The sequence below is a fragment of the Orcinus orca genome, chromosome 13 (assembly GCF_937001465.1).
Source record: "Orcinus orca chromosome 13, mOrcOrc1.1, whole genome shotgun sequence".
Classification (NCBI taxonomy): domain Eukaryota; kingdom Metazoa; phylum Chordata; class Mammalia; order Artiodactyla; family Delphinidae; genus Orcinus; species Orcinus orca.
In genome coordinates, this window is record NC_064571.1 from 76,212,048 (window position 1) to 76,236,336 (window position 24,289).

Sequence of the window (24,289 nt, forward strand, 5' to 3'; positions counted from 1 at the left end):
GGAATCTGTATGGTACATTTTTTAGTATGACAGTAACTGTATTAACCATTTAATTCTTTAGGACATTTTAATAAACACAAGGAAGCCCGTTATTTTGAAGTGAATAAACTTGAAACTAAAATGAGCAATGAGTTACCATACCGGACTCAATTACCAGACTTCTTGGAAAACAGATTATTTTCATTAGTTGATTGTTCTGGTTAACTGTGGATTGGCCAGGAAAAAAAAAAGACAAAAAAACAAAACTTTTTCTTTCGAACTTTCCCCTTTTAAGTGTTTGTAATGTGTTTTAGCATATTCTCCTGCTTTTATAAGCAGAGTACAATAGAACATAATTTAGTTTTACTTTCCTGAAGAATTTGTAACACCTAAGAGTCCTAGTTATGAATATTTTCTCTTATCATCTCTGGTGCCATTATAAATGCAGAAGGTTTGAGAGTTGAATAGTTAAATTCTAGTCAGTGGAGACTGCATTATTCAGTGACGTCTAATTTTCCTGGTATCACTTATAGGATATAGTTGAAGAACCTGAAAATAAGCAAAATTACCTTTGCCCTTTCAGAATAAAAAGTTCAGAGAACATATGAGCCCCAAGGCTTAGAATGTCTTCTTTGAAGCTTGCTAATTCCCTTTTATTCATAATTCCAACTATTTGGTTTCCAAGAAGAAACAGAATTTGGACACCCTCATTGTCAGCACATGCGAATCTGCCTAATGTTCATTATAGCATAGTATTCCATTAAATGGATATATCATAATTTATGTAACCAGTCCTAATTATGGACATTCATCTCCAGTCTTTTGCTCTTCTAAATAATTCTGTTTTCCAGTTTTCCCAACTGCATTTATTGAACAACTCTTTTTTTTTTTCCTCCACTGATACCTTTATCATAAACTTAATTCCCATATATGTTCAGGTCTGTTTCTAGACTCTTTTTTGTTCTGTTGAGCTGTGTGATGCTTTTCTGATCATACAGTTTTAACTACTGTAGCTTCATAATATGTGTAATGTTTAGTAGAGCTAATCTCCCCTCTTTCTCTTCTTTTTCAGAATTTCTAGGTTTAGTGCCTTTCATTTTCCAGATGAACATTAATATAATTTGTCAAATTTCAAAATAAAGATCATTTTTTAGTATTTTAATTGGTATTGAATGAACTGAATTGATTAACTTTGTGGGAGAATTTATATCTCTTTTGCAATGGAAGAACAAATGTCCCTTTGGATTTTAAAGTTTTCTTTATATAAGTGTAGTACATTTCTTTTTACAGTGGTATTTAGCTATTATTTTTATACATGAGATTTTGTTAATGTTTAAAACATAAGCTGAAAATAATGGTAATTTTACCTTCCCAATATTTCTTACTTTTTTTTAAATCTTGTCAAATTTCATTGATATAGTACTTCTAGGACAGTATTAACAATACAGTAACCAGAGTAACCCTATTAAGATGGAAGTCAAACATATCACCCCTGTTTTCAAAACCCTTCAAAGCCTTTTCAGTTACTCAGAGTGAAAACCAGAGGCCTATTGGACAGTCCATTGTCTGTTGCCCCTGTGATCACAGCTGCCGCAGCCTGAGCTGCTGTCCTCTCACATACTCGGCTCCAACTGTACTTCTTGCTTTTTACTCAAACACCAAATTAGGTTCTGTTTTATGGCCTTTGCACTTGCTCCTCCCTCTCCCAGAAAAACTCTTTTCCCAAATATCATCAGCCCACTCCGTAACTGCCTTTGCACAAATGTCACCTTTCACTGAAGCCTTCTGTAAACACCCTATTTAGAGCTACACCACCACTTCCAGCAATTCCTGATCTTTTTTCATTATCTTCTTTCTTTCCTACCCCACCATAGGACTTGAGATTTACTAGTATTATACATCTCTTAATTACTTATTATTATTTTATTTTTATAATTATTCATTCCTTAGATTGTCATATAATTATTTTTAAATTATTAATCATTTATTGTGACTTACTAACATACACATTTTATTCATTGTTATATCATTTACTCAATTCTTTATTTAGTATTTACTGTCACTTATGTTTTTATTACTTATATCTTTCTCATGCAAAACATGGTAAGAAAGAAGAAAAAATGGGGTAAGGAGATACAAAAACTAGAAAGCACAAAATTAGATTTAACTCCAAAATATTGGTATTTTTAAAGTGAAAATGTAGTAAACGTATTAGTCATGTTAGTTAAAAGACATAGACTGTCAGATTAGATAGAGATAATAATCCAACTATCTTCTAAATATAAGGCTATAGAAAGGTAGTAGAAGGGTGGGAAGGGTATATCTTGCAAATTCTAACCAAAAGAAAGCTGGTATAGCTATGTTAACATTAAACAAAATAAGCCCTAAGGGAAAAACATTACTAGAGATGAAGAGAGTTCCTTCATAATTATAAAAGGTTTACTTTATCAGGTACTAATAGTCAATAACGGAATAAAAGAGGTAATATCACTACTGGTGGTCCAGAGATTGAAGTATAATAGCAGGATATTATAAATAACTTCATGTCAATAAATTTAGAAGTTTAAATGAAATGGCTAAATCCCTAGAAAAAGATAACATCAAAACAGATTCTCAAGGAGAAATAGAAAGCCTGAATGGTCCTAAGCCTTTAAAGAAATTGAATCAATCAATAGTCAAATCTTTCTAAAAATAAAACTCTAGAGATTTCCCTTGGTGGTCCAGTGGTTAGGACTCGGCGCTGTCACTGCTGTGGCCTGGGTTCAATCCCTGGTCAGGGAACTAAGACCCCATAAGCTGTGTGGTGTGGCAAAATCAAAACAAAACAAAACAAACAAAGTTTAGGCTTCCCTGGTGAGTTCTATCAAATATTCAGAGAATAAATCATTCTATTATATTACAAAATCCTCTGAATAATGGGAAAGGAAACCATAGTCTCCAACTCTGTTTTCTCAAACTAACAAAACCTTATATGCAAACCTGGAATAAATAATATAAGAAAAGCAAATTATAGGCCAGGCTTACTTATCAACATGCAAAAGTCCTACACAAAGTATTAGGAAACCAAATATAGTAATATAGTAACATGAGAAGGATGTATCATGACCCAGGTGGGTCTATCCCAAAAATAGAAAGTTAGTTTCACATTAGAAAATCAATTGATAGTTTACCACGTTAATAAATGAAAGGAGAAAAATCATATGATCATTTCAATAGGGACAGAAAAGGTATTTTATAAAACTCAGTATCCATATATGGGTTTTATCCATTTAAAACTCATATCCGTATCCAATGCAGAGAGCCAAAAATACTCAAGGCATTTTAGAAGAACAAGAAAATGGGGTTTAAGTTACTCTACCAAATACCAAAATATAAAGCTTTAGTAAATAAGATGTGTGCTTGTGGCACAGAGTTAGAAGAGTAGGCCAGTAGGACAGATTATAGAACCCTGGAAAGGACCTGTTCACATATACACAGGATTTACAACAGAAATGTCACTGCAGAAGGGCAGTCTTTGCAGTTAATAGTGCTGGAACAGTTGAGTTTCCATGTGGAAAAAAATGAAATTAGACCCATATTTCACACCACACATAAAAATCAGTTTCAGGTAGATTATGAACCAAAAAGTGAAAGACTAAGCCGTCGAGCTTTTAGAGATATTATTGAAGAACGTTGGCTGCCAAGGAGCCTGCAGTGACTGTGAACTGCGGCCAACCTGGCTTTCTTACCGTATCGTGTTCCTATAGCTCCAGGTGGGAGCGACAAACGAGAGCCCAGCTGAGGCTGAGAACTCAGTTTCTTCATCATTGTCTTTGCTGCCACTGCAGCTGCTAACAAGAAACCTGCTCTTCAGCATCGAGGGAGAACTCTTCCTGTGGGGTGGGGAAGGGAGCTCCTTCTTAGCCCTTCAGCTGGGAGGCCTCAGCAGGGCAGTGAGAAACCCTGCCTCTCTCAATACCAAAGATTGCTTTATACAAATCCACCCCTGTTTGAAATCTCTCAAGACTTAAGTCCAATAGAACATTGGTAGCACTTACAGGAGTTAAAGGACTCATGATATTAGAATTACGTCAAGAGATAGGGGAAGAAATCTGAATTTGAAGGTATAAAAGTCAGTGGTTAATTGTAGTACCACTCCAGTTGCTAAAAGATTTTTTATTGTTTCTACCCTTCAGAGTCTTAAAGTGTGCTGTTTGGTATCCAAGTGAAATGCCAGATCCCTGGATTAAACTGCTAACATTAGATGATATGATAAAATTTACTTTCTATGTGAGCTCCAGACACCCACCAAAGGGATCATACTTTCGAAAACAGAAGAAGAAAGGCTAATAATTAATGCCATATTGTTTAAGAGTTCTTGCTGATCCACATCATTAGTACTTGGTATTGTTAGATTTCTTATTTTTTGCCAGTCTGAAGGGTATATTCCATATCTCTAAGAGAGACAGCAGCCCTATTTGACTTTGAGCCATTGGGAGCAGTCCTGAAGAATATCTTTGGACAGAAAAGGCAAAGGTGAAGCAGTAGCATACCCACTGTATATGGAATACGAGAATACAGAGACCTGTTCAAGAACCCTGGAGACATCAGGAAGCGATCAGGTTCTTTACTTATGCTTCCCAAGACTGAAGGTAACTACAGTTAGGATGCTCACGCTACATACTCTGCTTATCCTGTGTCCTCAACACCATAGGCATCACTGATGAATCAGGAATGCTGTGTCCCTGTGTTATGCTAGAAGGGGAAGAAGAAGGTGACCAAGTATCAAATGTCCCAGGATCCCGAAGCTGATTTCATTCCTCCTGTGTTTGTGTTCAAATGCATTGAGTTAGGGACTTCCCTGGTGGTGCAGTGGTTAAGAATCCACCTGCCAATGCAGGGGACGTGGGTTCGATCCCTGGTCCAGGAAGATCCCATGTGCCATGGAGCAACTAAGCCCATGAATCAAAACTACTGAGCCTGCGCTCTAGAGCCCATGAGCCACAAGTACTGAAGCCTGCGTGCTCTAGGGCCTGCCTGCCACAACTACTGAGCCCCCATGCTGCAACTAGTGAAGCCCACGTGCCTAGAGCCCATGCTTCGCAACAAGAGAAGCCACCACGATGAGAAGCCCACGCACTACAACAAAGAGTAACCCCCTCTCACTGCAACTAGAGAAAGCCCGTGCGCAGCAACGAAGACCCAATGCAGCCAAAAATAAAATAAAAGTAAAAAAATACAAGACAAATGCATTGAGTTAGAGTTCACACTGAAATTGGCATCCAGGGAGAATGATTCCTTTAACTGACTTTTCTTGTCCAGTCAGACTTCCCAGAGATCCTGTAACCTTTGTGTGAATCTTTATATATAACCTTTGTATAAACCCATTGTAATGCAGGCAGCTGGCTCTGACTGGAAGATTCTGGATCATCCCTGACATTCTGGAGCCCACAGTGATCTGCATCACAAGTGCCCATGAATGCCCCATAAAGGCCCCAAAGGCCTTTATTAAGCACAGTCCATGCCGCATCTCCTCTGCTTTGTGCTTGAGAAGATGCCAAGGTGGCAGAAGCTCCCACCTTCTGGGTGAAACTCAGCGTTCACTCAAAAAGCACATTATGAGCGCTTTGTCGTGTGTTGTTACTGACCCAGCATTTTAAAATCATCTGAAAAGGCTGTGCCTCCCTGCTCCCAGAGAACACCAAGGCCAGGGGGAACAGTACCCTACTTATGTGACAGAGGAGGAAATCTAGTAGAGATCAAATTACTGTGACCAAAAATAAACAACTAAAATATCTCAGATATTGTTGAGAGAAAAGGAAAGGTCTGCAGGAAATGGCTAAGCACTTAGCTGATAGATACGACCAAGGAAGAACAAGAAGATACCATGATTAGAAAGAAGAGTCCTCCACAGTTTTCACCCTCAAATCCCTGTTCTCTATTAGTGAGACAGACATGAAGGCACAATGACAGGTGTTACCTGATCAACTTTAACATTTGGTCAGTGCCATCAAATAGGTTACTATGAAAAAGGACTGTCAACAGTGGAAGGTAAAAAAGAGACTGAGTCCACAAAACCCCACCTTTACTGTCGGGGCCTACCAGGAAAAGTGCATCAAGTTCATCCAGGAGGAAGAATGTAAATACATAAGGGAAGTGGCAAATCACTGATGCCTGCAATCAAAGGAACAGACTCACAGCTGAAGTTAAACACAGCCCAAGGCTTAAATCCACATTGTAGAACAGATAAGAGGTAGCATGAAAAAATATCTTGTAGAATTTCTTAAACCACAGACAAAGAACAATAACTGTAAGAGAAAAGACTTAAATTCAACTGCATCAAACTTAAGAACTTATCTCCATTAAGAAAAAAAAAAAGAATAAGGGTTGAACAGGCAAGCCAAGAACTGCAACATGACAAAGGACTGGTATCTAAAATAAAAAGCAACTTCTACAAATCAATAAAAAATAAGACAGTCTAATAGAAAAATGTGAGACTTAAATAAGACATTTGCAAAGGATATATAGAAAATGTCCAGAAAGCATATAAAAGCCTTATCAGTCATCAGAGAAACACAAATTAGAGCCACAATGAAATACCTCTAAACACCAGGTCAGTCAATTACAATTATAATTATAAAGTTTGCCAGTACCAAATGTGAGGAAATGTAACAATATGAACCCTCATGTATGTTTTATATGCTTTTCTGTATGTAAATTGGTATAAGTACTTTGAAAAACTATTGGGGAAATTGGGATTGACATATATACACTAATATGTATAAAATGGATAACTAATAAGAACCTGCTGTATAAAATAATAGATAAAATAAAATTTTTTAAAAAATTGGAACTACCTATTAAAGCTGCACGTGTGCAACCGTATGACCCCATATTTCTACTTCGAGGTGATATAGTCAACAGAAATACATGCACACATGCACAAGAGATGTGTGTAAAAATATTATAACAGCATATTTGTAATAACAACACAAATATCTGTCAGTAAAATAAATTGGGTTATGTTCTTACAGTGGAAAACCGTATAGCAAAGATAGTGAGCTGTTGCTACATGTATCAGCATGGTTGGATGTTACAAACAATGTTGAGTGAAGCAAGTAAAATACAAAAACATACTGCATGATTACGTTTATATAAAGTTCATTAACAGACAAAAATTAACTATGATATTAAGGGATAGGTATTAGTCTGCTCGAACTGCCATAACAAAATGCCATAGACTGGGTGGCTTAAACAACTGACATGTATTTTCTCACAGTTCTGGAGATTGGAAGTCCAAGATCAGCATGCCAGCATGGTCAGTTTCCAGTGAAACTTCTTCCTGGCTTGTAGATGGCCACCTTCTGTCTGTGTGTTCGCCAGACCTCTTTGTGTGTTCTTGGGATGAGAGTAAGCTCTCAGGTGTCTGTCCTTATAAGGATACCAATCCTATCCATTAGGGCCCCACTCTTATGACCTTATATAACCGGAATTACCTCTCTCTACATGCAGTCACCTTGGGAGTTAGGGCTTCGTCATATCAATTTGGGGGTGACACAGTTCAGTCTATAGCAGCATGATAAGCATTAATATAAAGCAAAATAAGGAAATGATTATAGTATTAAGGAATGATAAGTATTGATATAAAGAAAAGTAAGAAAATCAGTATAGAGATTACCTAAGATGTGAGCAGAGGAAGGGGTTGTGATGGGAAGATGCCATGCTGGCAGTGTCTTCTTTCTTGACCCACACAGCTGTTCATTTTATAAATTATTTGTTAAATTGAACATTTATGTTTCATATGCTTTTCTGTATGTTATACTTAACAATTTAAAAGGTTTTTTTTAAAGTAAAAAAAGTTTTTTAAAGTAAAAAAAAAAGTTTTTTTTAAAGTCCATTCTCATTTCCTGTTCTACAATCTGCTAACATTGATGAGCTGTTCCATTTATGTTCCATTTATGTTATCCTATTATTAATATGGATTATACTTAACTATTTTGACTTTTCTGATCCCCATATAAATTATTTTTATATATTAATTTTTTAATATTAATATGGTAAATAATGGTAAATTTTAAATGTTTTAGCGATGCTCTTTTCGTCTGGTGTATTATTAAAATATATTTCATGATATTCTGATGAATTGAGTTGAAATGATATTTTTGTCCTTAAACATTTTCCCACATAGGTAGAAATTCCCAGCTTCCTTTGTCCCTGGCCTACACTTTATTGAGGTTGAATCAGTTGCTAAAAATATATTTGGTCCTATGAAAGATTATCTTTGGCTGGTAAGATTAAGGAATAGAGGAGCTTTTCAAAAGTGAACTATCTCCAAATATAATCAATAAAAGAAATTCTGACTAGAAATGGAGTCTTTTATGTAGCTTTATTCTCTTTTGGCATCATTAGTCAGTCAAGTTGGTATAACTACTGAAATGGTACATTCATTTCTACTTTCAGCAATCCTTCAAAGGAATTGTGAGTTGCTGTCACAATCAATAACTTATCTAGGAATCTGATTTCCTCCTCACCCTGAAAATTAACCCCAGCAACTTAAGGGACACCCTTATATCCTACCCAGGTTGTTTGAGGGCTGAGAAGGCAGTGGATGGTACTTCTTCTCAGTCTGAATAGATTGTTAGCCATATTATAAAACCCAGTCCTTTGTAGATACTATATAGAAGAAACAATAAAGCAATGACTTATCCCTTAAGAAAACTTCTCATCAAAATGTGTTGTTTTTTTTTTTTTTATTGTAGGTAATTCGCTCTTTTCTGCTCTTTCCAACAATTGAGCGAATGTCTGAGTCACCCAGAGGCAAGCTCGCCACTCCACTTTTGTGCTGGTTTCGATATGCTTTCTATGTTCCTGGCTACTTACTACTTAAACCGTGGCCTGAGAAAATCAAATCCTTGGTGATCAGAATGCTCCTTCGAAGGATGAACCTACAGAGCGAATTTTCGTTTCTGAATATGTTGGAACCGTTCTGCCTCAGTAAGCACATTTTAAAATGTATATGTTTATTCTTGTATCAGAAAGTGTTAAGAGAATAAGCTCAGACAGTGGATGAGTATCAAGCAAGGAATTATTTGTTGTATTTTTCTCCCAAAAGTTTAAAACTAGAAATAAAAAGAAAATAGTGGGGGGTATTCTAAATGACAGAAAAGCCTCATCAAGCTTTAATTTTAAACCTTATCCTTCTGATTCTCCACTCTAGCTACAGGATGATGAGAAAGAATCCTTCTGTATCGAGTATATATGGAGTCCTTACAGGAATCCAGGGTGTGCCCTGTTAAGCTCAGTGTGTGAACTTCGCAAAAATCAGCCCAAGGAAATCAGGCCTAATATTCCCATAGAGTGAACAGGCTATGATTTTACTTTGCTCTTTAAAAGTTTTTGGAGAAGTTTGAGTTATAAAACTAATAATAAATAATAGTCATGGTAATGTAACACTGGATGTGTTACTGATTATGGTTTCTGAATGTGCCAGGGAATGTTTTTGCTACTTTACTTCTTGGCTTCAAATGCTGTTTTTAAATGTAATTTATCTGTTTAGTTAATACTAATTTATATATTTACAAATGATTTTAATAATAAAATATGCTACTTTCTTAATCCATAAAATGGGATAATAATATCCCATACCTCAAAAGATTATTATAGGATTAAATGTGATAATATATGCAAAGTGTCTATCTAGTATTTTATTTATAATAAGCCTCCAATGAATGATATAACAACAGTTGCGGCAGCAGCAGCTAATAGCTGCTGTTCTAAGCTTTAACCTGTAGTCCTCAGAAGAACTAATAAGGTTTAGGTATTATTATTGTCCCCATTTTACAGATAAAGATACTGAGGTTCAGAGAAGTTACCTGATTTGCCCGAAGTCACACAACTAGTGGGTAGTGTTCAAACTCCAGCAATATGCCACTGTGTTAAACTTCCTTTTACTATAGCTGCTGCTATTACTGTCTCTTTGCTCCTTTCAGTCATAAAAGCAGGACTCCTGAGTAAAGTTTACCATGCTCACCTACATCGAGTGCCATGAGATCATGTGCATAGTGAATCCAGAAGCAAGTCACAGCCCTGCCTTTAGAATTGTACAGCTACAGATTGTATGGGAGGTGTTTTTCTAAATATGTAGCAAGAAGCAGTCATCACAAATACAAAGTTCAATATATTTTCTGTATTTGTGGATTTTTATGCTCTCCCCAACTCTCATTCTTTGTTATAGGCTTAGCATAGTAGCAGCAGAAGATGAGATAGGGAGTAGGGAAGCAAGGCTCAGGACAGTCATAAAAATCACGAAACATTGAAGTTGGAGATGTCCCTTGAAGACCTTCTGGTCCAGCCCCTTATTTTTCCCTCATAGAAGAGAAAGAAATGGCCTAGTAAGTGAAAATGACACTGACTACAAGTCAGAAACCCTCAACTCTCATTTTGGTTTTGCCTCAGACTCCCTCTGCGGCCTCAATTTAGTCCCTTCCCCTCTCTGGTTCTCAGTCATTGATCAAATCAAGAGTTAGACTGGACACATTTGGAAATTGAGATCAAATGGAAATCACTTGAAATTCTGGCAAACATATATAAAACTACTCCACGTATACTTCAATAAGTCATTACAGTTTACAAGGTTTTTTTTTTTCCCTTCTTTAATCTTTTTCTTTTTACCCTTAGAAAGGATTTTAAAAAAGCATTCTCTAGTTAAGGAATCCATTTTCCTCCAAGGACTTCTGCTTCCAGGAAGATGAAATAGATGTATTCGTCTCCCTGTTTCTCCTACTAAGTGCTAAAAATCCTGCATATTATATGTAAAACAAATATAAGACTCTGAAAGGTGGAGAAGAAAGCAGACTATGTAGGGACCTTGGGACCCACAGAGCAACACAGTTGTAAGTTCCCTGGGTTTTCTTTTTACCACATGTATCCTAGACTTGGAGCCAGTGACCCAGAAATACCAATGGGTGTGCATTTTTAAAAAGCCCTGAAGAAAGCCTGCACTCTGTAGCCAGAGGACCAGGAAAATGACAGCCTTTCTAAAAGAAACTTTTGGATAATGACTGCCCTAATCTAGCCATGCACCATAGTAAAAACCGTGGCCTTATCCCTACCCAAAACAGCAAAGGCCAAGTGGGAGGCCTGGACTTTACCCCACACCCAACAGTAATGAGGCACACCTCTCCTTCCTCACTAGCGTGGTGTCCAGAAGAGGCTGGTTGGAGAAGCAGGACTTTCACCACTGCCCAGCAGTAATGAGGCCACTACCACCACCACTCCTGTGAGATCAGTGGGGATCATATGGGAAAAGCAATAAGGCAATTCTGCCTCTCCTGGCTGGGATGGTAATAATGGAAGCCTAGTGGGGAGTCAGAATTCCTACCCATGCCCAGCAATAATGAGGAGCCCCTCCACCCCTTGGTTGTCAATAGAAACCAAATGGAGAACCTGGATTTCTGCCTCACCTGGCAGTAGTGAGGTGGCACTTCTCCTTCCCCACTTCCCTTGCTGAAGAAGTGTCAGGGAAAAAAAAACAAAAAAAACCCACCTAAAATAGAAAGTTTAAATAAGATCAGGAGTATCATAATATCCCATTGTCCTTGTTTTAGTTAAAAATCACTTGTCATACCAAACACCCAGAAAATCTCAGTTTGAATGGAAGAAGATAATAAATGCCAATACCAAATGACAGAGATATTAGAATTTTCTGACAAAGATTTTAAAGCAGTCATTATAAAATACTTCAATGAGCAATTAATAAACATGTTGGAAAAAATAGAAAGTCTCAGGAAAGAGAAAATTTAAAGAAAAACTGAATGGAAATTTTAGAACTGAAAAATATAATAGCCAAATTAAAAACTCAGTGTTTGAGCTCAACAATAAAATGGAGGGGACAGAGGAAAGAACCAGGGAACATAAAGATATAATAATAAAAATAGGAACTTCCCAAATTTGGTAAAAGACATAAACCTACAAAATTCAAGAAGCTAGATGAACTCCAAATAAGTAAACCCAAAGAAATCCACACCAAGACACATAAACATTTGAAAACAAAAATAAGGAAAATATCTTGAAAGCAGCCAGAGAGAAATGATACATATTTATAGAGGAAAATCTATTTGAGTGACAACTACTTTCTCTTCAGAATCTATAGAGGCCAAAAGAAATGGCATATATTTCAAGTGTAAATAGAACAGAACCATCAATACAGAATTCTATATCCAGCAAAAATGTGCTTCAGGAAGGAAGAGAAAATTAAGACACTCTCCAATGAAGGAAAACTAAAGGAATTTGTAACTATCAGACCTATCCTAAAAGAATAGCTATAGGAAGTTCTCTAAACTGAAAATAAATGATCAAAGAAGGAATCTTGAAACATTTAGAAAGGAAAGAACAGAAAGAAAAAATGTGGGTAATTACATTTTTCCTTCTCCTCTTGAGATTTCTAAATTATGTTTAACAGTTGAAGCAAAAATTATAACATTGATATGATCTAAGTGTATACAGAAGTATTTAAGGCAATTATATTATAAATAGGGGAGGGTAAAATAACATAAAGGGAAGTAATATACCTCTGTACTTCACTTGAACTGGTAAAATGTCAACACCAGTAAACTGTATTAAGTTACATATCTAATGTAATACCTAGAATGACCACTTTAAAATCTATAAAAATAGACATACTCCAAAACACTATAGGTAAATCAAAATAGAATTCTAAAACATTTATTAAAAAATATAGGAAGGCCAGAGAAAGAACACAGAGAAATAGAAAACAGACAACCATCAGAAAACAGATAATAAAATGGCATACAGGCTCTAACATACCAATAATTACATTAAATGTAAATGGTCAAAATATACCAATTAAAAGATAAAGATTGACAAAGTGGATTAAAAAACAGAACCTAAGTATATACTGTCTTTAGAAAATTTGCTTAAAGTATAATTGTATAGGTAGACTGAAACTAAAAGAATGGGAAAAGATACATCATGCAAACATTAATCAAAAGGAACTAGTAATGACTATATTAATATCAGATAAAGTGAACTTCATAGCAAAGAAAATTACCAGGAACATAGAGTGACAATACATAATAATAACAATAAAAGGTTCAATTTACCAAGGAGTCATAGCAATTCTAAATGTGTATGCATGAAACAAGTGAGCGGCAAAATATATGAAGCAAAAACTGATAGAACTGAAAGGAGTAATGGACAAATGCACAATTATAGGTGGACGCTTAAACACCCCTCTCTCAACAATCAGTCAAATAATAGAACAGAAAAAATTAGCAAGGATATACATAAATTAGCAACAGTATCAACCAACAGGATTTAATAGACATTTATAGAACACTCCACCCAAAACATCTGGGTTTCTGATAAGCATTAGATAGGGAAATATTTTCTAAACCCAAATCAGCACATGGGATATAAGAAAGTTTTATTTGTTTTTCTATATATATTTAGTGACTATGTAACACATCACATATGACATATGACGTGTTTAATGTTTTTTCATTAAAATGGTTACTTATATAAAGATTTTTTTTCAATTTTTCTACAACAGAATTGTAAACACCCTCTTGAAGAAGTAGGCTGCATAGGCTGCACTTGAGAGAAAGGAATCTTCCTTTCAGCTGCAGTGATTGACCTCTTACTGAGTCTTCCTGGAGCTGCAAGTGCAGGCATCAAGGAGCAAGACAGTTTGGACATAGGACACATTCCCCACCCTGACTCAAGGCAACCAGAGCCTTCCAGCTGCATTGTTGCTTGGGGAACCCTGGGATTTCTTTCTCATAGTAGAGTTATACTGTGTGCAAAATAGACTTTTAGACCAGACTAAACACTCAGCCACATTGCTTTATCTCTGTTCCAAACAACCAACTTGCAAACAAACTTTTGGAGCACAGCCCTTATGTTTCTAACATCCTTTCCTTCTCTGATTTTCTCTTCTCTTCCTTCTGGATCTGCCTTTCTGATACCCAAGTAACTAGTACTTCAGTAGTCTCTTTTGTTTCCCTATTACCCACCCTGTCTGTATAACCTTGGGTAAAGAGAAAGGAGGCAAGAATTACCTGTCTTCTTGCTGCTTTGTGTTCTTGGTTTATTCTCTGCATGGGAACTTGGTTCAGTCTCCTAGTAGTGACCGTAGGCTAACCCTTAAGCAAGCATTGCAATCATCCTAGCCGGCCTCTTTATACCTCTCCCCTTTGGGTCCCGTGTCGCCCCTGCCTCCTCTTGCAACAGCTACCACAGAACCTGCCTTTACCCAGGCTTGCCCTGGCCATGCCTCTAGTGATTCCTGTTCCCTTGCTTATGACAAATGCAAGAAGGCCCCTGCGGAGAGGGACTGATACTCATCAGATAAGACTCTGGCCCTTGTGGATGGTTAGTGCACTCCTCCCGAGCTTATATCCCATGAATGGTGAAGGGTAATCGATACTCAAACCAGGCACTTGAGTTGGTGACATGATTTTCATGTTACACAAAGAGAGGGGTCATTAGGGGAAAGGAATACCGGGTCTGAGATCATTTTCAGTGGTCAAATCTATGCCGTCCGGACCTTCCTCCTCCAGACCTGCTTCTCTGTGGCTTGACTGTCATCCAGACAGTGACCTTTAGCATACCAGTTTGACTTTTAGGAGGACTTGGGGTGTTTTCACATTATGTAATGTCTGTGCTTCAGTAGAAATCTTATGGAAACAAATGGAGGAAGTTTGCCAGTCCAAGTAGTGGATAATAAATCCTGACCTATCTGGATAGAAACTGATTTTCTGTATCCTTTAGTTTATACACATATTTTTTTATTGTAGTAAGGTCTGAAAAATTCAAGGAACCAAATTATTCAAGTATTTCGAATGCTGTTGTCCTTTTGGCAAAAATGGTGCTTCTTATAGGCTGAGATGCTATGTGTTAGCCTTCTTCAGCAGACTGAGTAAAACATCCTTTCCTATCCAGCATTCAGGATAGAGGAGCCCTAATTCAATTAGGATACTTTATAAACTTTACCACAGTGTTCATTAGATCAATTGATATAACTAGATTGTTTTGAATGTTATTTTTAAAGAAAATATATGGTTTTTTTCTTTAATTTTAAATATGGAATATTTGCTACTACATATTTTCTTTAGAATAGATGTTCTTCTGTTTCATGAGAAATAAATTTTTGAGGGAGACAGCTGAACTGGATTTTCTGATCAAAGCTAAAAGCAAATATATTTTAGCTTAGCAGTATCACAGGTCAAGATAATTAATGTTAAAAAATATTCTAGGGTCTTTTTGTTAGGCCAAATTGATGTTTTAATTCCTTTCAGTTACCTAACTAGAAAAACATAGTGCAGACAAAGGGCATTCCTGGTAGATTACGTTACTTCTGTTGCATACATTCTTGTAAAAGACACTTTCATAATCTTTCCTTTCCTTAGTCAAATATGGAAATAACTTTTAAAAACATATACAGTGATATGAAATGAACAGAACTATTCAATGAACTGACACATAAGCTTCACTAAAAAATCACAAATTTCTTCTCAGCATATTTTTGACTTAATCCCAGAAAAATACTTTGAATAAGACAAAACCAGACTGCCATGTTACCTATTCTCTCATTTATGTGTGTAGCTTAGGAAAATCCATTTATAAAAGCCAACTTCAGCTTTAGTTATTCATGGAAGTTTAGCCTAAAATTCAGCAATGAAGGAAAAGATTTTGTGTGTGTGTGGTCAGTATCAGGATTTAGGGCAAAAGGTGATTAGATACAGTACTAGAATATCATCTCTGGTTTAGAAGTAAATGACTCAGTGAAGGTTTTATTATTTTTTTCTATAGAAATTTATATATATATATATATATATATATATCTTTAAATTATCTGCCACTCTAAAAGTATTTTTAAAAAATCATACACCTTGAGTTGTGTGTTTCACTTTGGTGAACTCAATATCACATAGATAAGACTGTCTGTTTGCAGACTAAATCAATGGTTATAATAACGAAAGTCTTGGCTTATGGAGAAACATGTGAATAGTAAACATTACTCCAAATTACACAGAAAATTTAGAATGGGAGAATTACTTTTTTAGATCTGGTTTTCACATTGTTAAAAGCCACAATTGGCACAAATAGAAACTGTAGAAAACGATCGGGGAAAAAAATAAAGACCTACCAAAGAACTGGCCCTTGTAAGACTTCATCTGGGTTTCTGAGCATGTGTAATCCTGCTTAACTTCTGACAAACTCTCCTGGTTTATGCTTCTTGATTGCCTAGCCTTAACTTTGCCTGAGCAGCTCTGGACAGAACTCTGCTGGAGCGTGGGATACTCACATCTCCAGGACTATCCAGTTTCACAGTCTGTCCTCAGCCCCAAGAATTTTGCTACCATGCAGCCCTGCTTGGCTCGCACCTAACTCCTCTACATTTGGCAACATCTTGCCAGCCTCAGGACCAGTTAGAAGATGTGCTAGGAGGGGCTATCCTTGGAACGGCTTTTTTGCAGTCAGCTCCTACCTCTTGCCTCCTATAGGGAGGATCTAGTATGTATAGATAAAGCTTGATGCCACCCTCCTCCCCTACTCAAGTACCAGAATCTGATAGGAAGTTGACAACAACATCAACCCCTGTTAACCAAAAACACCCAGAAAATCGAGAGACCCCATTTTTATTTGCTTTTATTAGCTAAGACTGAATTTGGCTATAGATAACAGAAAACTAAATTACAGTGGCCTAGACAGATAGGGATCTATCGATATTTTTCTCATGCACCAAGAAATATAAAGGGGAGAGTCCAGAGATGAATAGTATCTCAACAGTGCCATCAACGATGTGCGTTCTTTCTGGATTTCCACTCTGTCCGCAGCACATTTATCCTCATGCTCGTCATCTCATGATCACATGATGACTTCTACTCTAGGCCTCATGTCTGACATTCAGATGGAATTAAGGAAAATGGGGCAAAAGCAGAGACTTATTCCTGATGAGGCTTTGGCTTATGTAGGAAGAGAAGTCCTCCCCCAGGAACCTTGCCTCTACATTGCCTCTACTAGCCAACACTAGGCCATATCCCTAGCTATAAGGGATGTGGAAAAGCCATAGGTTTTGACTTTCCCATGTCTCTAGTCAAGGAAATGAGGGGGTTTTTATTGGCTTTTGGGTAGGTACTAGTATTTACTACATCCCTACTTCAAGGTGGTCTTGGACCTACCTACCTACCATCTTCCATGGACCTACCAAACACCTAGCTAGTAACTCCATCCATACTAGTTAACTAGTAACCTAGACAGTTAACTCCATCCTCTTCACCATAACTAAAGTCCACCACATCCATGCCCCCTCCAGAATGTCTTTGGGCTTCACAAGCCCTGACAAGACCACCTCAGACTGGGGTCTGCAGTTTATTTATGGGAGACTCTCTTGGAAGCACATCTAGATGCACCTATCCACAGGAGAGCCTGTCTTGGTTCCCGTGATTATTAGTAGTACCCTTATTATTTTAAAGAGAATTTAAATGAAAACTTTTTGCTGTTTACCTCTATTTGTGTGCTTACTAGTGGCTTCTGTCCCCAGCCACCCTCCCATCATGGAGGTAAATATACCAAACCCTTTTTCTAATCCAGCAAATCTTGTAAGGAGCATTTTTTTAAGAGACTGGTTTTTTTCTTCTAAACCTTATGGCATACTTTGGACATACAGAACCTAACAGCCATTTTAAAGAATATTAAAGTGACTAGAAATAATATCTTGGTCAGAACAGACCAGGAGTAACAATCACATTGTACACTGCAGTGCACACACCCATGTATGGGAGATTTCCTACCTCCAAATTTCACCTGCCCTAAGTAAACTGTGCCCAGTTCAAGTAATTCCCTTTGCTTCAGCACCATCAATCCTCCCTCCCCAATATAAAGGCAAAACTGAACAAACTGGGGCATTCTACTGTGAAACTGTGCTAATGGCATTGGATCACATACCACCAAAACAGCAGGACAACTTGGCTTCCAACCCCCAAGTTCTACTTCAGAAAACTGTTCGTACATCTCCCCCAGACCTCCTATTGTATCATTCATTGTGGTTTTTCTTCCCTCTGCATTTTCCCTCACTGCTATGGCCAGTGCTTTATGTGGCCTAGTCTGGGGCCAGTCTCAACAGAAGCTCTTAGATTGCCACTCTTGCCTGCAATGATTTGTCCCAGTTTTATACCAGTATCTGCCAGCTTGGCTTACCATGTCAGTGTTCTGGCCTCTCTTGTGATGTCAGCTCTTGCACCACTTCAAGGGAGGCAGCAGGTATTTCCTCCTGTTTCCCTCCTACCCCCGCAAAAAAGGAAAACACTGGCCGAGTCCCTTCCCATTTATTTTATTTAACAGCCCTTAACTCACAGCTGCCATGAACCAAGCACTTGCGTAATCACTGGAGAGAATAATAAATGAAATATAGCTACTGCTATATTTTTATATATATATATATATATATATATATATATATATTTATATAGCATGGTAGGGGAGATAAATGTGAAGAATTTTAACATATCACACTTACGACTGTTATAAATACAGATACAGGTCAGGAATGGTACCAAGAAAAGGAGAAATTGGTTCTATCTAGATAAGTAAGGGAGAAGACAAATGAATTTGGACTTGAAGATGAGTTGGGAATTTTCCAGACAGACAAAATGGCATCAAGATAGGTGATTGAGTTAAACAGAAGGCAGCCTTCTATTGTAGATTATGTGTACTTGGAGAATTTAGTGGTACCATTTAGCCTGGGAGATGAATGTCCTATTGGTCTTCCAACTTTAGCCCTCACTCATTTCGTTCCTCAGCCACTCCACTGGGAGTTGATGTCCTGTAGTGATCTTTAAACGCTAAGCAGATTTCAGAAGATGACGGTAGCAAATAAAATAGAACATTAGACTCAGTGAGGTTTTTATTACACCTGTATTTAGATTTTTAAGGAAATAAAAGTAAATAAGTACCATTCTTCTAAACCATTCTCTTCCCTTCGTGTTTTGTTTCCATTACTCCTGCTACTAGATATTTCCTTCACTGTGGTGCTTGAAACTGAATTCTGCTGGGTTTCCAGGAATGCTGTTGATAGTCATTGCCAGGAGAAATGTGTTTTCCCCTTAGGAAATTACACTTCTATTTAGTATTATTGTTTTTGGCCACTGTGCTGTGTTATGAGCTTTTTTTTTTTTGCGGTACGCGGGCCTCTCACTGTTGTGGCCTCTTCCGTTGCAGAGCACAGGCTCCATATGCACAGGCTCAGCGGCCATGGCTCACGGGCCCAGCCGCTCCGTGGCATGTGGGATCCTCCCGGACCGGGGCATGAACCTGTGTCCCCTGCATCGGCAGGCGGACTCTCAACCACTGCGCCACCAGGGAAACCCTATGAGCATTTTTGAGGAAAGAAAAAGATAATTGCTTCCTTGGAGCAATTACTGGAAATGAAACTGGTATTCTACTTTCTAAAAACAACAAAAAAGTACACTTAGATGGGAAACTACCAGGAAAAACAAGAATAAGAATAAAGGTGAGGTGAGGTACATTCCCTGATGAAAAATTTACTTTTAGAAATGTAAGATTCCTTACAAGTTTTTTGAATGTTTATATTTTTTCCAATTTAAGAATAACACTACAGAAAAGTGCTTAAGATTAAATGTTTACCTCCATGAATTATCAGAAAGCAAGCTCCCATATAACTCCCTCCCAGCTCAAGGATCACCATTGCCTGGATCTCAGAAGCCTCTTTTATACCCCTGCATATCCCACAATCCACTTCTGAGCTCATTCAGGTTGTTGGCAGAATCCAGTTCATGTGGCTTTTTGACTGCAGTCCCCATTTTCCTGCTGGCTGTCAGCCAGGGGTCCCTCTCAGCTCCTGGAGGTCACTTTCAGGTCCTTTTCACATGAGCTCCATTTTCAAACCAACAGTGGTGCATTTAATCCTTCTAGTGCTTTGAATCTGTGACTTCTTCTGCCACTAGCCAGAGAGAACTCAAATTTTGAAGGACTCGTGTGATCAGGGTAGGTCCACTGGGATAATCTCCCTTAAAGTCATGTCAACTTTATAACATAACCTAGTCATGGGCGTAATATGTCATCATACTCACAGGTTTCACCCACACTCAGAAGGGAGGGATTGTAAAGGGCAAGGAGTATTTGTGTCATCTGGGAATTCTGCCTACCACAGACCACCTGTTTTCTGCTGCTCTGAAATGCTACCTTTGTCAAAAATTAAATATCTATATATATGTAGTCATTTGTGGAAGAATTTATTTAAAATCAATATTATTTCTTCCTTAAATGTTTGGTAGAGTGGACCAATGAATTCATCTTGCCCTCGAGTTTTCTTTGTGCAGAGGCTTTAAATTACAAATTTAATTTCTTTAATAGATATAAGACGATTGAGGTTATCTATTTATTGTTAAGTAAGCTTCAAATTTGTGTCTTTGAGCAGACTGGCTGTTTCATCTAAGTTATTGAATTTCATGACATAAAGTTGTCCACAAAATTACTTGATTATCCTTTTGATGTCTGTATTATCTGAAGGGTTGTCATTTCTCTTTCCTGATACTGGTAATGTTTTATGTCTTCTCACATTTTTTTCCTGATCAGTCTGCCTAAAGATTTATCAGTTATTGAACTTAATTTTAGTTTCATTTAGTTTCTCAATTGTTTTTCTGGTCTCTATTTCATTAATTCCTGCTGTGAACTTTATTATTTACTTTATTCTGCCTCCTGACTGGAGTCAGACCAAATATCTTTTATATCAATATACGTGAGTATGTTAAGTCCCTTTATTTAAGAGAGAGAGACTTTAAATTTTGTTTTTAAAGGAATCTACTTATGATTTCAAGAGACCTAACTTATGACAAAAGATTAAAAATAAAAGACAAATAGGCAGATGATGCCAAAAAGAAAGCAAAGTAACAATAATAACACCAATCAAAGTAGAATTCAAGGCACAAAGAATCAAATGAAAATTTGTGTAGCAGTACCAGAAAATCACATCAATTCATGTTATCTCTGGCGTTCTTCCTTTTTCTCAGTTACTTGACATCTCAAAAATGAGGGTCACTCTGCTCATTCCACAGTCAGTATAATAGAACTAACCCTCATAAGCAACTCCTAAAGATCACTTAAACCTGTTTTAAAATAAACATTCTTTTTAGTTGTGTCCTTTTTAAAAAATTATCGAGATGGTTTCATGTTCATAACTATGTGTGGTTTCCCTGGTATACATGATTTATCTGTCAAAATTTGTGATTCTAATCCTTAAATCATAAAAATGCCTTGATCAGGTATGATTACACACACCTGCTGTGGTATCTGACATTAGGCCATCATACTGCTAACGTTGCTATTGAGAAAGCCAGGTGAGGGTGAGAGAGATTCTTCCACAGGGCATGCTCTTGTTTCCAGAGACAGTGCATGTTGCTGACTCACATGCCTCTCTTGGCCTCACTAATATCTCACATCACATAGCATTTGGCAAAAGAAAAGAGTAAAACAGGAATATACTACAATTAATTTGACATTTGTGTTTGTTCTGTATATTCTAACTGTTTGCCTTTTTTTTTTTTTAATGTAGTTAATGCTGCCTACCTTGGGAGCCAAGAAATGATGGAGGTGGTGAAGAGAGACAATGAAACCATAAAGGAACATTTATCTAAGGTAATCACTTTAGTGCTACAAGGAGGGAAGTAGATGGGCAGCAATACTTACTGAGGATGAAAGGCTAGAGTTGGTTAGAATCTGTAAGACCTCAAGGGTTTGTAAATTTCAGATCAAGTTCTACTTCTAGTTAACATTAAGGCAGTCCTTGAAAGTTGCATAGAAAGTAAGTAAAGCTGACTACATAGTTACTTAAATATGTTTTGCCACCTGTTTTTGTTGGGTTTATTTTTAGGATCGATCCTTCTCTCTAGAGCTTTGTACTGAAAAGACTCTCAATAATATTTATGGAAGAAATGAGTTATATTAAAATATAAGTGAAACATTGGAAAAGAACTAACATGCCTATGAGCTGATGATCCAGTGAGCCCGTCTCTCTTATTCTCCAATGCATTAGAGTAGGAATGCCCAGCTGACACCAAGGCGAGTTTTCTATACAAGCAGGTGCAGAAAGGCAACAATTGAAATATGTAGCATTTTTGAGTTGCTGCTGTAAGTGCTAGAATCTTAACACAGGCATATTTGGAAGCACAGTTTCTGAAACTGTGAGGGGCCATGGTTTAGAATATGTCTAAGCACCCTAGAATTAAGGTGGCCCTGGTACTCCCATGGCATCATCTGTCTGTCTGTCCATACAGCTGTCTGTCTGTACAGCTGAATAGGATAGAGCTGTACCATCTAACACGGTACCCACTAGCCACATGTGGTTAATTGTGGCTACTCTGAATTGAGATGTGCCATGAGTGTAAAATACACATTGAATTTCAGAAACTTAGTACCGAAAAAATAAGTAAAATCGTTCATTAATATTTTATATTGATTACCTGTTGAAATGATAATATTTTAGATACGTGGGGGTAAATAACATATATTATTAAAAGAAATTTCATTCGTTCCTTTATACTTTTTAAAATGCAGTTAGTAGAAGTTTTTAAATTACCAGTGTGCCTTTGTATTTCTGTTGGACTGTGCTAATATAGAGCTTTGCAGTCCAGTGCTGAACCGTGACATCTGCTGGATGCAGTGAAACGAGCCCCACTGAGTGACCAACTCTTACAGGGCCCAGGAACCTACAATCTGCAAGTAAAATCTTAGATATCCTGCTGGGTTTAGAATCTCTTCATAAACTTTGAGACATTTGACTTAAACTTGCCTATAGTGTTAATTCATATTTCTATAACCTCCCAATACAATTATCTTAAAGCAAGAAATATATATGTTCTTAAAACAATATTTTTAGAATATCGATCTATCGTAGCTTCACCCAGAGAGGACTTTTGAAAGTGCCAGTCTGTGTTTGTCTTACGGCCATAGTGGTCATCATATTTCTAAAATAGCAGTTGGCCAGAGATTGAAATTTTGAAGACAGAGGAAACCCTCATTACCTGAATGGGGGAGGTTGGGGCCTCATAAGGACCCTCTTTCCAGGGCTTTCAACTGTTTCCACTCATTGACGTATGTGAAAATGCAAGAAAAACAGTATTTTATTTTTTAGTTAAATTATAAGTGAATTTGTTTCAAAGCTGTGCTTAAGTTCTCAAGGCTGGAAGTTCATAAAAACAACTCAGTTCCCAGTTAATAATAAGACTGGCAGATGCTCATTTCCAAAATTCACACTTGCTGAATGACTAGACCCGTCATGTGTCAAAGCCTGTCTTACCACCTGTGGAAGCCAGCTGCTGTAAAGTACTCATCATTCCTGGATTCTGTTTGTATGTTGTGCTCAGAAGGAGGTCAAAGGAAGGTGCTAACTTATTCCTGTCCTAAGTTAAATCCATATGCAAGTGTAATCATTCCCAGATAGAGGGCTGCTCATGGTAACTGTGTCAGGACCGTACTTTACTGACACTTTTGTGGGAGAAATATGGGGGTATAATGGTAGATGGCAGGCATTTCAAGGTTAATATTAACACACGGTCACAGGACTAAACTTTTCCAACTACAGGGAATGGTTTTATTTTGTTTTTAAGATAACATGACACGTACTTGTGGAGTTTGGGAAAGCAAGGCATTGTTTAGTTTAATGATGCACAACTACCTGCGATTAATTGAATGTCCTTTCTACCAGCTAAGTTTGAACTCTCCACTAGAATAATACAATTCCAATTCCTAAGTGAAACGAGGTATAGAAAGACAAGAAGTTTATTGCAATTTTTTTGTTTCTGTAATGAAAAAAAATGGAAACATGCTGTAATTTAATATTGGTAAAAGTTGAATCAACATATGTCTCAGTCTGCTTGAGAAAGTAAGGAAACTTAAAAGGGCACATAGTTCTAGCAAAATAGTGGGCATTTTCCCCTGCATTCCAAACAACCCTGATAATTAGTCAGACTTGAAAATCAGTTCCCAAGACTAGACATATCCCTACTTTAAATATTCTAGTCAAGGATACTCTGTCTCATTTCTGCCCAAATACAAGCATTCAGAAACCTTGTGCCTCTCCAGGACTGTCCATTGTAACGATGTTTTGAGCCACACATTTCGTTGCAAGAATCGTTAAATATATCTATTATTCAACTTTTAAAACAGTTCTGGAAAATGTATCTTTGTGCCATCCAGTCAGGAAGCCACAGGAGATTTAGTCTAAAAACAGTCATTCTACTACCACATGTGGATGGCTTTTGGATTCTTTCTCCTCCTCTAAAAAACTATT

General features: G+C 37.2%; 1 protein-coding gene across 2 annotated transcripts in view; it reads left to right on the plus strand.

Annotated features, from left to right (window-relative positions):
• LDAH (lipid droplet associated hydrolase) overlaps nucleotides 1-24,289 on the plus strand; it is a 95,713-nt gene that overhangs the window by 57,471 nt on the left and 13,953 nt on the right. For both annotated transcript variants that reach the window (XM_012534864.3, XM_004274850.3), the window contains 2 exons: nucleotides 8,718-8,952; nucleotides 21,554-21,636. In XM_012534864.3, coding sequence (XP_012390318.1) covers nucleotides 8,718-8,952; nucleotides 21,554-21,636 — 318 coding nt within the window. The remainder of the gene's footprint in view (nucleotides 1-8,717; nucleotides 8,953-21,553; nucleotides 21,637-24,289) is intronic.